Raw genomic sequence first — 13,933 nt, 5'->3', positions numbered from 1 at the left:
TCAACATGGGCCAGCATCCCTGTGTTGACTTGTGAGCCCCTCAGACCTCACAAGTCACTTTCAATATGAAATAATGTGCATGAGAAATAGGGGAGCCTTTGTGTAAAGGTTTGGTTTTTGGTAGTCCGCTTTGAAATTGTGACTGGAATTAATTCAGGCTCCCAGACAATTTTTTTCCCTAACCCACCTCCACTCAAGGTGAAGGTAATTATTGGTCTGATGCATGTGCAACCACACACAAGTTAATTTGTATCTTCCTCTTTCCCTTAAAGAGCAACTGCTCCTAAAAAACAACTTCTCATTCAGAAAACAGCCTACAACGTGTAAATAAGAAAAGTCAGTCTCATCCAAAACAGAGTTTTGAAGGTTTGTTTAAATGAAGGTTGGGTTTGTATAAATCCTGCCCACAGCTGGCAGAACACAAGTAATCATCCATTTAAAGTGCAGCTGCATGTGATCCAATCATAATGCCATGGTACATTTCTTAATTAACCAAATCTAAAATGAGGCCAAATCAGGAAGTGCAGTTGCAATTTAAGCTACCTTCAGTATTATTTTACAGCTACGTATGTGAATGACACCCTATTCTGATTTCTCAACTCCGTACTGGTTTCCATGGAAACAACACAATGAAGTGAATGTGAAAAATGATATTACAAGTTTGTAACTTCCATACAAAATCATCTTGGTTGGAACTCAGTGCTCTAATCTGTTTCCGGGACCAGTGGCATTCAGTCAGTCAGACACACAGTGGGAGAGTGAGAATGGGAGTGTTATATAATACATGGCAGCTGAGACAAACACAACCACATGCCCAAAAATAGGAATGATAGTGTGTGTGTGTGTGTGTTAGAATGTCTATGGGTCTATCTGCTGTGCACATTTCCCACTATCCAAAACACATGCCTTGTGCTGGTCATAGCTAATGGCGTCAGTGACCTCTCCAGAAGTGACTCAATGTCACTGATGAGACACATGAGTTACTGGGCTGTGTGTATAAGGTTCACTTTTAATGTGCGTTCCCTCTCTTAATGCCTCAGAACAGCACATGCTGAGAACGATAACACTCCCTCCCTCCCTTTCGCTCTCTCCCTCCCTGTCTCTCTCTCTCTCTCCCTGTCTCTCTTCCTCCCTGTCTCTCTCTCTCTCTCTTTTTCTTTCAATCACTCACTTCTCTGGCAAACTGCTCTTTCTGTCTCTCTTGTTAGTTTCTCTTCCCAAATATCTCCCTCTCCAGCACCCTTCATCTTTGTCCCTGTTTCCCCCCACTCCCCTCTCCCTCTCTTATCTCTCTGTCTCTCCAAATCACTAATCTGTCTAGAATAGAAGCCCACTCAGACAGGTCTCTTGACTGGAGACATGGTCAGTCTCTGTGGGGAGGTGGTGAGTTGCTGAGCCGGATTTAGACGATTAGTAGTGGACTTAGCATTTACACTGATAGGATGGAATATGATGTGTCACAGTGCAGTAAATTGTATAATTGGAATCACTTCTACGTGACCTTAAAGGACAGAGCAAGAGACCATACAGAGCTGAACTTTTATTGCCCTTGATTCATCCATTATTTTGGGCTTCCCCTCGTGGATTAAGGAGCAGTGAAGCTGAGAAAAGTAAGTCAATTAGTTAATTAATTGCAGACTGTTATTTACAACCATTTCAGTGGACAATGTTGATTTTTTCGGGCAAAGTATCATCAACATTGACGAGTGGCTCAAAGAGACTCAAAATGTTCCATTGATGTCCTGAATTCCCTACAGATATTAATAGCTACTGTGCCCTCCCAAACAATGTCACCTAATCCCTGGTGCAATCATCAGTCCTCCACCAAAGGCTTTGTTTTCAGGCGCATTCTTTCCACCTTGCCTCTTCTCTGAAGTAAAAAACAAACAGTGTAGCCTACATACTAAGAACAAAGGACAGGAATACAAAGGTTAGCTGCACTTTATTAATTAATTAGAAACAGCATATTTAGAAACTGATACACAGTAGTTACTTCATTTAGATATGAACCACAAGTACTAATTGGTTCAGTTACCACTAGTTTTGTAATAGTAATTACTTGAAATAAGTATAATAACACCAATTGTAACCAATATGTGGGTGAATAGCAGGCAGCAGAAGTTTTATGGCCAAGAGTACATGTTATGTAACCACTGATCCACAATATGATCAAATGTCATGACAAGAAAGGGAAACTGATGCTTACAGAGAAAAAAAACAGATAGAGAGAGTAGAGGAAATAAGTAGATAACTATTTGGGGTATTGAGTGTCTGGAATGCCAACTGTTGACTCATCCCCTTCTCTTGCCTTCCTCTCACCGTCTCTCTCTCTCTTTGTCAGAGCCCCCCTCTCTCTCTTAACCTCAAGCCCTCATCGCCCATAACTTTTCCGACCCCAGACCCGCTCTCTCTCTCCCTCACATGATAAATATAGCTCACTGTTATCCTTCAGAAACGCACACGTGACCCCCACCACACACACAAAAAAAAAACATAGCTTGGATCCAAATATATAAGAGCCTGTATGTGTGACTGACTGGCTATGCTCGTGCACACACTTAACCGACACACTTATCCAAAAGATAGACACAGACACACATTTTTAAACAGTGGGAAAGTAAAGATAGCATTTTACGAACTACCCAAAGATCTGCCCACTTTCCCTCTGATGTAAACTGAGTGGACTGGGCCAAGACTGAACAACAAGGATATCTTCCCTTTCTCTCTTTAAAAAGCGGATCCTTTTCCCACCTCTCAGGCAGATAGCCATCAATGAGTGTGACCAACTCCTCTGCCTACAGATCGGAACGCAGCTTCCAGCAGACCTCTTCCTCCTCCTCATCCTCCAACAACCCATACATGGAGAAGAGCAGGGGGCTCTTTGCAGAGGACTTTGGCTCTTTCATGCGTCCTGGAACGGATGCCTTGGGATTTCCCAGTGAGTTGATTTTACATGAATTCCCAATTTTGGACCAGCATAACATAATGATATATTAGGTTGTAATATTCTACTTATTCCATACATATAGTATCAAATTCCATTGCTGAATGAATTTGTCTGTGGATAATTCATGATGTATTAGATGTGTCTCTGTGCCACACACACGTGTATTCATGTGTGTAGATTGCCTGCTGAACTCTCTTTAAGGCTCTGCGCGCATGTGTTTGACCCAACAGCTACTCAACAGGACTTCACAGGGCAAATGGGAGGGTTGTTTGGTGGGTATTAGCAGTAGGGCAAAGCAGGGTATTTTGGTGCTGTGACTGGTATGCCCGTGCCTCCGGAAAAAGGAGGAGGTGGCTGCCGATGGAGGGAAGACAGGGCTGGATGGGAGGGGGGATGTTGGACACACTGCCAGCGCCGTGACCTCACACACAGAGAATGACTGGGATGAGGTGTAGGAGAGGACGGGCCAGACTGTTGCATATCAACCAGCATTCACACACACTGTCAAACTGGCCATCATGTAGCCAAAGCAGACAAGTAAGAGGCACCCAGGCAGCTCACACAGCGGAATGCTCATTTCCAATTTGGGGACACACGTTAACTAATTTACATTCTAACACAACACTTTAAAAAAATAAAATAATGCATAGACAGTAAACAGGCCAAACCTTTGGACTGTGTGTGAATTTATTTTACATATTAATGTTTTTAAGGTGCATCTAAGGTTAATTAAGTAAGAATGATCATCTTAGTTATTATATAAGGATAAGAGTGATTGGGCTGCACTCAACCAGTCAAGAATGGATAGCTCTCAGTAAGCACATTACCATATGTCTTGGTTGTGTTTCCAGGTCGGACAGGGACAGCAGGGAAGATCAAGACAATGGGAGACAGCTACCAGTTCACAGTGGATGTCCAAGACTTCTCTCCAGAGGACGTCATTGTCACCACCTCCAACAACCAGATCGAAGTACATGCAGAAAAGGTGGGCATATCTCTTTTTAGTGACAATTAAATTCTCTATGATTTTGAGAATTTTGTTTCTAAAATATTTTAGAAATATTTGAGATATGAAAAATATCTTGGTCATTTTCTCATGTCTATCTACACTTCAACAGTTGGCAGCGGATGGCACAGTGATGAACACTTTCACCCACAAGTGCCAGCTACCTGAGGATGTGGACCCCACCTCTGTGACATCATCATTGGGCACCGAGGGAACGCTAACAGTCAAGGCCCGTAGAAACCCATCCAAGCATGAGCTCACACAGACCTTCCGCACTGAGATCAAGATCTAAGAAGACAGACAGGACTCTCCCCTGAGCCATGACCCCTGTTCCCTCACTGCCTGTATTTTGTAATGCTATATTCCGTTTTTCTCATTTAATGTCTTTATCATTATATGTTCATTCTGCCCTTTAAGCTGGAACGTTTTTTTCTTCTGCCATACCACCTCCTCAAAATACCACATCCTCCAATAGCTGCCTTGGATTGACAACAGTTAGCCTAATTTGTTCTTGTGTTTTCCCAGTTATTACACATCACCTCCACACATACACACATCACCTCCACACACACACACACACACACATCACCTCCACACATACACACATCACCTTCACACATACACACATCACCTCCACACACACACACACACCACCTCCACACACACACACATCATCTCTACACACACGCACATCCCCTCCACACACACACACATCCCCTCCACACACACACACATCCCCTCCACACACACACACATCCCCTCCACACACACACACAAAATTGAGAATGCTGGGGGGAGGATGGCTCATAATAATGGCTGGAGCTGCGTGAATGGAATGGCATCAAACCATGTGTTTGATGTATTTGATACCATTCCACCTATTCTGCTCCAGCTTGCACACACACATCCATCCATCAACTAAGTAACTTCTTCTACGGAACTCTACAGATACTGCTACCATTGTGCATTGTAATAGTTGTGTGAATAAAGTAGTTGATTGATTTTTCATTTCGAGAATATAAACGTTTGTGTGCATCAATGTATGATGTTTCATGTTTGTCTATTCATGGCTCAGAAGACCTAGGCCAGTGTCAGAAAAAAGAAAAAGTGCACACCACTAAGAATGGCCATAGCTAAATTTATATTTTCTTACCCCTTTCAAACATTTACACTTAAGCTGTCCATTGTTTTTAGTATGTCATTATGAGGATTAAAAGAACATATACTAGTTTAGGCACAACGTAGTAGTGAAAGAAATTCTTACTGTGAGAACCATCTTGAATACGACCAGGTTTAGTGCGCCATCACGTGGCCATTTTTTAACACCATTCCACGCTCAGAAATAAAACTGCGCGTGCGCATCATGTAAACTATCCACCCGGCCACTATCAATCGATCAGAGAGTGGAAGATGGCGGTGAATCGAGTCTTTGGGGCTAGATCGATCACCGAAAAACTCGATTGAACGAATTCAACGGATTGTGAGAAAATATTACGAAACAACAACATAACAAGCGTTTGGAGTGGAGAAACCTGCGATTCTTGAGAGGTAATTTTAATGCACTCCTTTTGAAAGATGGCGTATGCTTAAAGTACAGAACGAGGCTCTAAGGACAAGCAGAAAGAAAGGCCTCTCTATAGCCAAACGCCATCTTGTTTGTCCAAAACATGCATGTCTAGACACGCTAAATTAATCCCGGATAGCGAGGGTAGAAGGATATAGGATTCGTAATCAATCTTCTGCATCGTCAAAAAATTAATTCATGAAATTCCTTAAATTACAAATTATTTGTGAACCATTGGTATACAGTCTGTCGCATCGATGGTTAAACTAGGACTTTTAAACAGTCAATTGTCGATATAGGCCAACCCTGGCTTCTTTTGATACGTTTAATATTGCATTGCTATAATTGTTTAAATAAAACAACACCCTAGAGTACCACAGAATGAGTCATATTACCCATAAAACCTAGCAGTCAAACAGGGAAATGGTTCCAATCGTTTTCCCACCATTCATTTTCCCCATAGTGGATTTTAGAAACATTTCAAATAAGAGCTGTGATTTTTGTAGGCTTACCCAAACGTGACGTTTTGATGCCTTTTATGAATATTGTAACGACCCTGGGTTTATAAGCGCGGAAATCGTCTCTGCCGCACGAGCATGCTTTTGCGGCACAGTCGATAGCGTGCCGGACCTCGGACTAGAAGGTCGAGGGTTCGAGACCTGCTCCCTGCTGTTTCATTACAATATATTCACCACCCAAAAAATACATGCTTATTATCTGCTAATAGGGCTATCATAAAAAAACTACAAATGCCATGATGATCTGGACGAGACTACCAAATCAAAGCAATGGTAAGAATCTCTGGATTAACTAAACTATCTGTTAGCTAAATTTAGTAATCAATAAATTGGCACAAAAAATATATATATTGGCAATTCTGTGAATGGTCATGTGCAAGTTTTAAATTGACATAATACCTGTTAGCAAAGGAGTCCGCTAGAGATGTCTACTTTAATGCTAATTAGCATTTTTGAATCTGAGAGTAAATAGAGACGAATATATTGACAAGAATCACCTTGTCCGAGAGAGTTATCAAAACATCATGCCAGGGTAAGCCTACGCCCCTATTTTAAGTGTTTCTGAAGTCCCTTATGGGAAAAAATTAATGGTGGAAATACAATTGGAACTGTTTCCCTGTTTGACCGCTAGGTTTTGTGGGTATTATGAAACCTCCACTGTGGGCTCTATATCTTGTGAGCCCCGATTATTTAGTTGTCAGGAAATGTCAAATTATTAAATTACATATGATAGATGCACTGAGGAATAAACCAACCGTGGGTGATTATATCATAATTATTAGTCACATTTTAAGTGAGAATCAAATCAAATTGTATTTGTCACATGCGCCGAATACAACAAGTGTAGACTTTACCGTGAAATACTAACTTACAAACCCTTTCCCAACTATACAGTTAAAAAGTAAGAAAATTAACAAATAGAAAAACAAAATAGTAACACACAATAAAATAGTAATAATGAATCCCCTCTCCAGACATGTTTTTGTTTAAAGTTCCAAACATGTAGGTTAGTTTGACAGTAGTAATGTGTTGCCTCACCTGCTTGACTAAGTATCAATACAACTGTAACCCTATCCACTGTGTCAATGGCTTCCCAAGGCGCCCACTCTCCAGGATGGACTTTCCCTGGCACAGTGGCAAGGTTTTGGAACAGCTCAATCACCAGCGTCAGCTGGGCCTGCTTTGTGACTGTACCTTTGTGGTGGATGGGGAGGACTTCAAGGCCCACAAGGCTGTGCTGGCTGCCTGCAGCGCCTACTTCCGCACCCTCTTCCTGGACCAGAAGGATGTGGTGCACCTGGATATTAGCAACGCAGCAGGTACATAAGCCTTTCCCTGGTTGATGAGTTAGGATTTCTGCAATAAGTGGATGTCTGCTGTTGCCCCTAAAAGCCTTGTTCGAAAATGATAACACTATTATGAATTATGGTATTCCCCACCTAAGACAAAAATATATGGAGGGAAAACACTGAATTATTTTCTTTACCTTAATATCCAAGACCATGTTCAACATCATGCTTAGGTTGCCTGCCTCAGTCACAGCAGGGCTCATGGACCCATCCCTGTGTATTCTGCAGGTCTGGGCCAAGTCCTTGAGTTCATGTACACGGCCAAGCTGAGTCTGAGTCCTCAGAATGTGGAGGATGTGGTGGCGGTGGCCACGTTCCTGCAGATGCAGGAGATAGTCAATGCCTGTTCTGCCTACCAGTCTCTGGCAGTCTCCACATCCCAGACAACACAATACTTAATTGACCGTGAGTACAGTACAGATCAGTTCACAAACAGCGGTTATTAGTACATAGTCATTAGCATGCTCGCTTTAACAAGACCACTAATGTTATCAGTACATTTTTTTGGGACAGCTGAAGCAGGCACACTGATTTTCTTCAGGAAATTGACAATTTCTGGTTAATATTGTTCTCACCCATAATTTCTTCCAAACCATAAAGACAAGATTGAGGAAGGAGAGCAAAACACGGAGAAGGAGCCGTCAGAGACAAGGTCACATGATGAGGAAATCCCAAACCCCTCAGCAGAGGATGAAGGGCCAAAGGGCTTTCAGGAGGACCCGAAGGAGACCACCCTGGACGATGGCCAGATTTCCAGAAAAACCCCAGACAAAAAGACCCCGGGGAGAGGAAGACCCCCCAAAACCTCCACCTACGCCACACAGAGAAAAGCTGCAGCTGAAAGTGAGGAGGTGGAGAGCACCGCCAAAGATGTGCCTGAGTTTCAGGATGACCCCTCGGATGCGGACTACACGCCCAGTATGTGAATAATTTGTCTTCATACTTTTCATTGATGATCTGTATGTTTGATATTGCTGTGCTGATGAAGATTTATTTTGTACTTAGAGTTGCCATTCAAGTCTGCAGCATCTAGGTCTTACATGAGCACCAGGAGAAGAAGGACACGGAGAGCTCCTCGACGCAACCTCTCACAGGGTAAACAAACAGATTGACTGACCTTCCTAGGAGTAGTTACATATCTGCCATGACTGGATAGGTTAAAGCTACCTTGCTTTCTCCTATCCAATCATATCGGATCAGTGACTACAAGTAAGGGAAGATGGAAGGCTATCTTTTCTAAATATTTGACTGCAGTGGGCCACAGTGTCTGATGGTTATGCAATTCCTATTCATAGATAATGACTCCAATGAGGGGAGTAGCGCACCAAAGACAGTAAATGAAGAGAAAAAAGAGGTGGAGGAGGGCGAGCTGGAGGAGGAGGAAGAGGAGGGAGGTGGTGAAGAAGAAGAAGTAGAAGAGCAGGAGGATGAAGGAGATGAGGGAGAAGACGGCCAGGGGACAGAGAGCGGAGAGGAGAGGAAGCAGCTACGGTTGGGTGCTGTCACCGACCGCACCGAGTCACGGTCCTACGGCTCTGTGACTCACAAGTGTGAGGTGAGAACCGCGTGCTTGTTTATGTGTGTGGTTACTTTGCACACTGTGATTAAACATGGAAATTATCGGCTTGAATGTTTTTTCATGATCCATTCCCTATTAGAGGACTTATTGTTTTAAACTGTTTGTATATTGTCCTATCAAATGGAGGATATTGCATTTACACTCATGTAATTGGGGGTTGCGCATTTCTAACTTACGTGCCATGTATTTTCTAGGACTGTGGAAAGAAGTTCACCCACACGGGGAACTTCAAGAGACACATTCGCATTCACACAGGAGAGAAACCTTTCAGCTGCCGTGACTGCCACAAGGCCTTCTCCGACCCGGCTGCCTGCAAGGCTCACGAGAAAACACACAGGTTTGTATCAAGCTCATCACCTGTCTTTCTCATGGGCATAATGACAAACCAATCCCTTTGTTCTATTTCTGGGGCCTTGTTGATGTTCTCTTTGCAGATCGATTGGTTTACTTTCTCATTTTAGATGTGCTTGAAGAGATCTACCCTCTCTTAATGTTCAAAAACAAGACTTTGTATGAACGAGGCGATTTGTGCAACACATCCCCTTGTAACTTGTTGATAATAACGATGATCAAATTGATACTGAATTAAATTCAAGACAGTCATAAAAATCTGAGTTTCGTTACATCAACATCCTCTCAAACCTCTCAACACCTGAGTAAATATAAGTAGCTATATCTTACTTAAATATATCTTATGTCTCTCTCTCCGTAGCCCCCTGAAACCTTACTGCTGCTCCTCATGTGGGAAGAGCTACCGGCAGATCAGCCTGCTCAACTTGCACCGGAAGCGTCACACAGGCGAGGCCCGATACAGTTGCAGAGACTGCGGCAAGCTCTTCACCACGTCTGGCAACCTGAAGCGCCACATGCTGGTGCACAGCGGCGAGAAGCCGTACCACTGCGACTACTGCGACCGGGCCTTCTCCGACCCCACTGCCAAGATGCGCCACCTGGAGACCCATGATGCCGACAAGGGCCATAGGTGTCCGCACTGCGACAAGCGGTTCAACCAGGTTAGGACCACTACTAAAACACAACTACACTGATAATGTTGTAGTGTTTTTGTACAACCCTGTATATAGTTTCTCTCTATCCTTGCATTGAAATGTTTAACTGTACTCTAACCTGGCTATTCCTCTGTTTGGACAGACTGGGAATCTAAAGGCTCACCTGAAGATCCACATCACAGACGGCCCTCTGAAGTGTAAAGAGTGTGGCAAACAGTTCACCACCTCAGGTAACACCAGACTAGACGAGAGGTGGACTTCTGGGCTTGTAGTCATTAAGCGTCTCAGAGAGTAGGAGTTCTGATCTAGGATCAGGACCTCACTGTTCATGTAATCTTATTAATTATGATCTAAAAGGCAACACTGATTCTAATGAATAAGTTTGCATGGGAGGACCTGATCCTAGATCAGCACTCTTACTTTTACACACTTTATGAACACAGGCCCTGGTCGCTCTCTGTGTTGCGATATATATATATATATATATATATAACTAGTCTCTGGTCTTCGTATTGGTATATAACTGTAGTTTTGTTTCCCAGGGAATTTGAAGAGACACCTGCGTGTTCACAGTGGGGAGAAGCCCTATATCTGTATGCACTGCCAGAGAGCTTTCTCCGACCCCGGGGCGCTACAGAGACACGAGCGCATACACACAGGTAACAGTCCTAGAAATTGATTTATATGACGGTTCACATTTACCTCATGCTTTGTACTGTGTAGCCTTAACATGTGTGTAACATAAACATGTGCAAAAATAACAGGAAATGCCTGTGCAGTGCATCATTGGTTAGAGACTGTAATGTAACTGTAGTGTGTGTGTGTGTCTCCTGTAGGGGAGAAGCCGTGTCTGTGTCTGATCTGTGGGAAGGGGTTCACCCAGGCCAGTTCACTCATCGCTCATGTCCGCCAGCACACCGGAGAGAAGCCCTATGTCTGCGACCGCTGTGGCAAAAGGTAAACACACACACACACACAGTATGATCCTATTGGTATAACATAGAGCCGTTTATGTCCTCTCTCCGACTTCAGGTTTGTCCAGTCCAGTCAGCTGGCCAATCACATCCGTCACCATGATAACATCCGGCCACACAAGTGTCACATCTGCAACAAGGCGTTTGTCAACGTTGGGGATCTCTCCAAGCATATCATCATTCACACAGGTAGGAAGTACCATTGTGAGTGAGCAGAAAGTGAGGTTCCCTGGAAGTAGTGGATATTAATGTATTCCACACCCTTGGCGACATTGACAGAAAGCAGATTTTTTTCTGGTTTTCAGGGAAACCGTATTTTCAACCTAACTTCTGTTTTCTCTGAAAAACAGAAGTTGGGTCTCTGCTCAGGCATCTTTCTATGTCTGCTACTGTACATTAGGTTAATGGATAGTCAAAAAATAGTACATAATATGTAACAAAAAAAAAATGGAATATAGGTATATTTCCAGTGAAGAAACCCAACAGCTTTGTTATCTGGGTACATTATATCCCCTCTGTCTTTAGTGTCCCTGCAACCTCCTTACCCTGAGGTATAACATTAGTCTACATTCAAGTCATTTTTTCATCCCACCATCCCCTAGGAGAGAAGCCCTTCCTGTGTGACAAGTGCGGCCGCGGGTTCAACCGCGTTGACAACCTGCGCTCCCACGTCAAGACCGTCCACCAGGGTAAGGCCGGGATGAAGCGCCTGGTGGTTGCTGGGGGCGACAGCGACGATGGGGGTGACGGGTTTCACGGTGGGTCGGCCTCAGAGATGGACGACAACGAGATCAACATCGTCACCGTCACCACTGAGGACATCGTCACCCTGGCGACAGGGGCCCTGGCTGGCAGCTCTGTGGCCCAGCTGACAGGTCAGACCGATAGCAGTTCAGATAGGGGGAGGAGAATGGTGGTATGCAGTGGATGTGACTGTAATAGGAATGAGTTGAAAGGAATGTGGCTGTGTGAGAATAAGAAAGAAATGGACTCGGAATAATGAAGAAAATTCTCCTGTTGTGCGTTTCTATGGATTCTGTCTGTTTCCAGTGGTGCCTGTGGCTTCATCTGTCTCAGCAGATCTTGGTGATCTCTGCTCTAAAAGCAGAGATCACCAAGGCTGTGGAGAAGGTGCAGGAAGCAGGTGAGACTGGCCAACACAGCTTTGATCAGCTATTACTATTCATCACTTGGATAACACGGAATGTAATATCAGTATTTTTTTGTTTATTAATTAGACCATTTAAAAAAAACAAGCACACATAAAACTTAAAAAGACATTCATGCACATTAATAAAATCATTGAGGATAACACACAATAAAGTCTGGGGCTATAGATGATACTTCCTTATACACATACTGTACATCCTCACCATCAGTCTTCTCTGTTCTTCCCAGACCCCAACACTCAGATCCTGTATGCGTGCGACTCATGCGGTGACAAGTTCCTGGATGCCAGTTCGCTGGCCCAACACGTGCGAATCCACACGGCCCAGGCCCTGGTCATGTTCCAGGCTGACTCGGACTTCTACCAGCAGTACGCCGCTGCTGCAGGAGCCACCGCCGTGGGGGAAGTTGTTACCACAACCTGGCAACCCACCTCCGAGCAGGTCATCCAGGGAGGGGAGCTCGTCTTCCACACCCGTGAGGCCGAGGAGGAGGAGGAGGAGGGGGGGGGAGAGGTGGTGGCCCAAGCTGACTCCCAGCCGGAGGGGAAAGATGAGGCTGGAACAGAGGGAGAAGAGATGGAGTGTGAGGCTTAGGGAAGAAAAGTACATTGAAGAACTGATTATATCTGGTGTGCAATGACACCCCAAGTTACAGTGCGTTGAGTGAGTAATTAGTCATAATTTTTGACAATTTCCTGCCCTGTGTGGGAAAAGGAAAGTAAGATTTCTAATCAGGAGTTTACATAATCATTAATAGAGATTTATAGAGATTTAGCAAAGCATTGTCAGCCTCTTCTGACATAAGTTCCCCTAATTCTAGAATATCTTTAGACGGTAGCAGTAGTATGTAACATGCTATAGTCAATTTTGCACTGTATGTTTAAAATGTATATTATCAAATATAGAAATGGGCTATTCATTTAGAAAATCGTCATGCGGTATATCCCAGGGCAGGAAGGTCAGTTGATACATCACACCACTTTTGTTTTTCTTCTCCCTGACAGTAAAAAACAGATAGGTAGTAAAATATTGCCTACAGATTCCTGCCTTGTTTTACTGAGATAGTGTAAATGTTCCTCTCTTAGTTTAGGTATTTTAGTATACTTCATTGAAGTATTTTAATTAAAAGCACAAGTGTACATAAACGATTGATAGACTACTTTGTGTAGTGCTACTAGCATTTTGAGTGAGAAGGACTTGCTAGAAATGTTGTTTCTCTTTCACATTGCACGTCCATGGTCGACAGGCAAACAATGTAAATGCTGTGCACGTTGACGTTTGTTCTATTTCCTACTAACCTATTATAATTACTCTTTGTGGAGATAACTGAAATCACTTCCTATTGGTGGGATCCATATGAGAAATGACAAGTTGTGGATTCATTCCACAAGTTGACAAGATTATTTTCAAATTGATCCCTGTGTAAATCATGAAACAGCCCTGCACTGTCATTCCTCAATGATTTGTAGCACTGACTTGGCAGGTATTAAGAAGTACAAGAAGTCATTAACTGACTATGTATGCTAGCCTATATTAGCATAAAAATATGTTTCCTTGAGAAAGCTTAGTTTAATGGCAGCAGGAACACCTAACATCGCATACCAATGTGTGTAGATTATGATTATATTCAGTCCTGGTTGATACTGGGTCGTGCAAATCTTTTTTTAGTTGAACAATACAGATTATGACATACACCTTCGGTTTTAAATTAAATCAATGGCTGATTAAATATGGGGTGAGGGGGAGAATGTATAAAAACTGATCAATAAAGACGGCTACATCAAAACAGAACTGAGCTGCTCGTTTTTCCCCCCTTCACT

General features: G+C 43.3%; 2 protein-coding genes across 4 annotated transcripts; both read left to right on the top strand.

The window, feature by feature from the left end:
• The first annotated feature begins 973 nt into the window (after nucleotides 1-973).
• Nucleotides 974-4,961, top strand: LOC139368659 (heat shock protein family, member 7 (cardiovascular)). Of its 3 annotated transcripts, none has more exons than XM_071107823.1 (4): nucleotides 974-1,610; nucleotides 2,802-2,938; nucleotides 3,799-3,932; nucleotides 4,066-4,961. In XM_071107823.1, the coding sequence occupies exons 2-4, from the start codon at nucleotides 2,860-2,862 to the stop codon at nucleotides 4,243-4,245; spliced, it is 393 nt and encodes a 130-aa protein (XP_070963924.1). In that variant the 5' UTR covers nucleotides 974-1,610; nucleotides 2,802-2,859; the 3' UTR covers nucleotides 4,246-4,961. The 3 variants fall into 3 exon arrangements, with proteins under 3 accessions (XP_070963924.1, XP_070963922.1, XP_070963921.1); XM_071107821.1 differs by having other exon boundaries at nucleotides 1,039-1,610; nucleotides 2,759-2,938; XM_071107820.1 differs by lacking the exon at nucleotides 974-1,610 and having other exon boundaries at nucleotides 2,342-2,938.
• A 342-nt stretch (nucleotides 4,962-5,303) lies between these two features.
• On the top strand, nucleotides 5,304-12,943 carry LOC139368658 (zinc finger and BTB domain containing 17). The gene is given in 16 exon segments (XM_071107819.1): nucleotides 5,304-5,501; nucleotides 7,134-7,354; nucleotides 7,613-7,789; nucleotides 7,985-8,302; nucleotides 8,390-8,479; nucleotides 8,680-8,939; nucleotides 9,158-9,300; nucleotides 9,676-9,976; nucleotides 10,113-10,200; nucleotides 10,513-10,629; nucleotides 10,807-10,927; nucleotides 11,003-11,133; nucleotides 11,547-11,819; nucleotides 11,995-12,029; nucleotides 12,031-12,088; nucleotides 12,343-12,943. Coding segments are annotated over 15 exon segments (2,682 nt in total). The 5' UTR covers nucleotides 5,304-5,501; nucleotides 7,134-7,149; the 3' UTR covers nucleotides 12,708-12,943.
• The last annotated feature ends 990 nt before the right edge of the window (nucleotides 12,944-13,933 follow it).

The sequence above is a fragment of the Oncorhynchus clarkii genome, chromosome 16, assembly GCF_045791955.1.
Source record: "Oncorhynchus clarkii lewisi isolate Uvic-CL-2024 chromosome 16, UVic_Ocla_1.0, whole genome shotgun sequence".
Taxonomy (NCBI): Eukaryota; Metazoa; Chordata; class Actinopteri; order Salmoniformes; family Salmonidae; genus Oncorhynchus; species Oncorhynchus clarkii.
This window is presented reverse-complemented; position numbering and strand designations above follow the sequence as displayed.

Bases quoted from the DNA above. Each gene is read 5' to 3' on its own strand.
- LOC139368659 (XM_071107821.1), top strand. From the start codon at position 2,773: ATGAGTGTGACCAACTCCTCTGCCTACAGATCGGAACGCAGCTTCCAG. The intron at 2,939-3,798 runs GTGAGTTGATTT...TTGTGTTTCCAG, and splicing joins GGATGCCTTGGGATTTCCCA to GTCGGACAGGGACAGCAGGG. The intron at 3,933-4,065 runs GTGGGCATATCT...ACACTTCAACAG, and splicing joins TCGAAGTACATGCAGAAAAG to TTGGCAGCGGATGGCACAGT.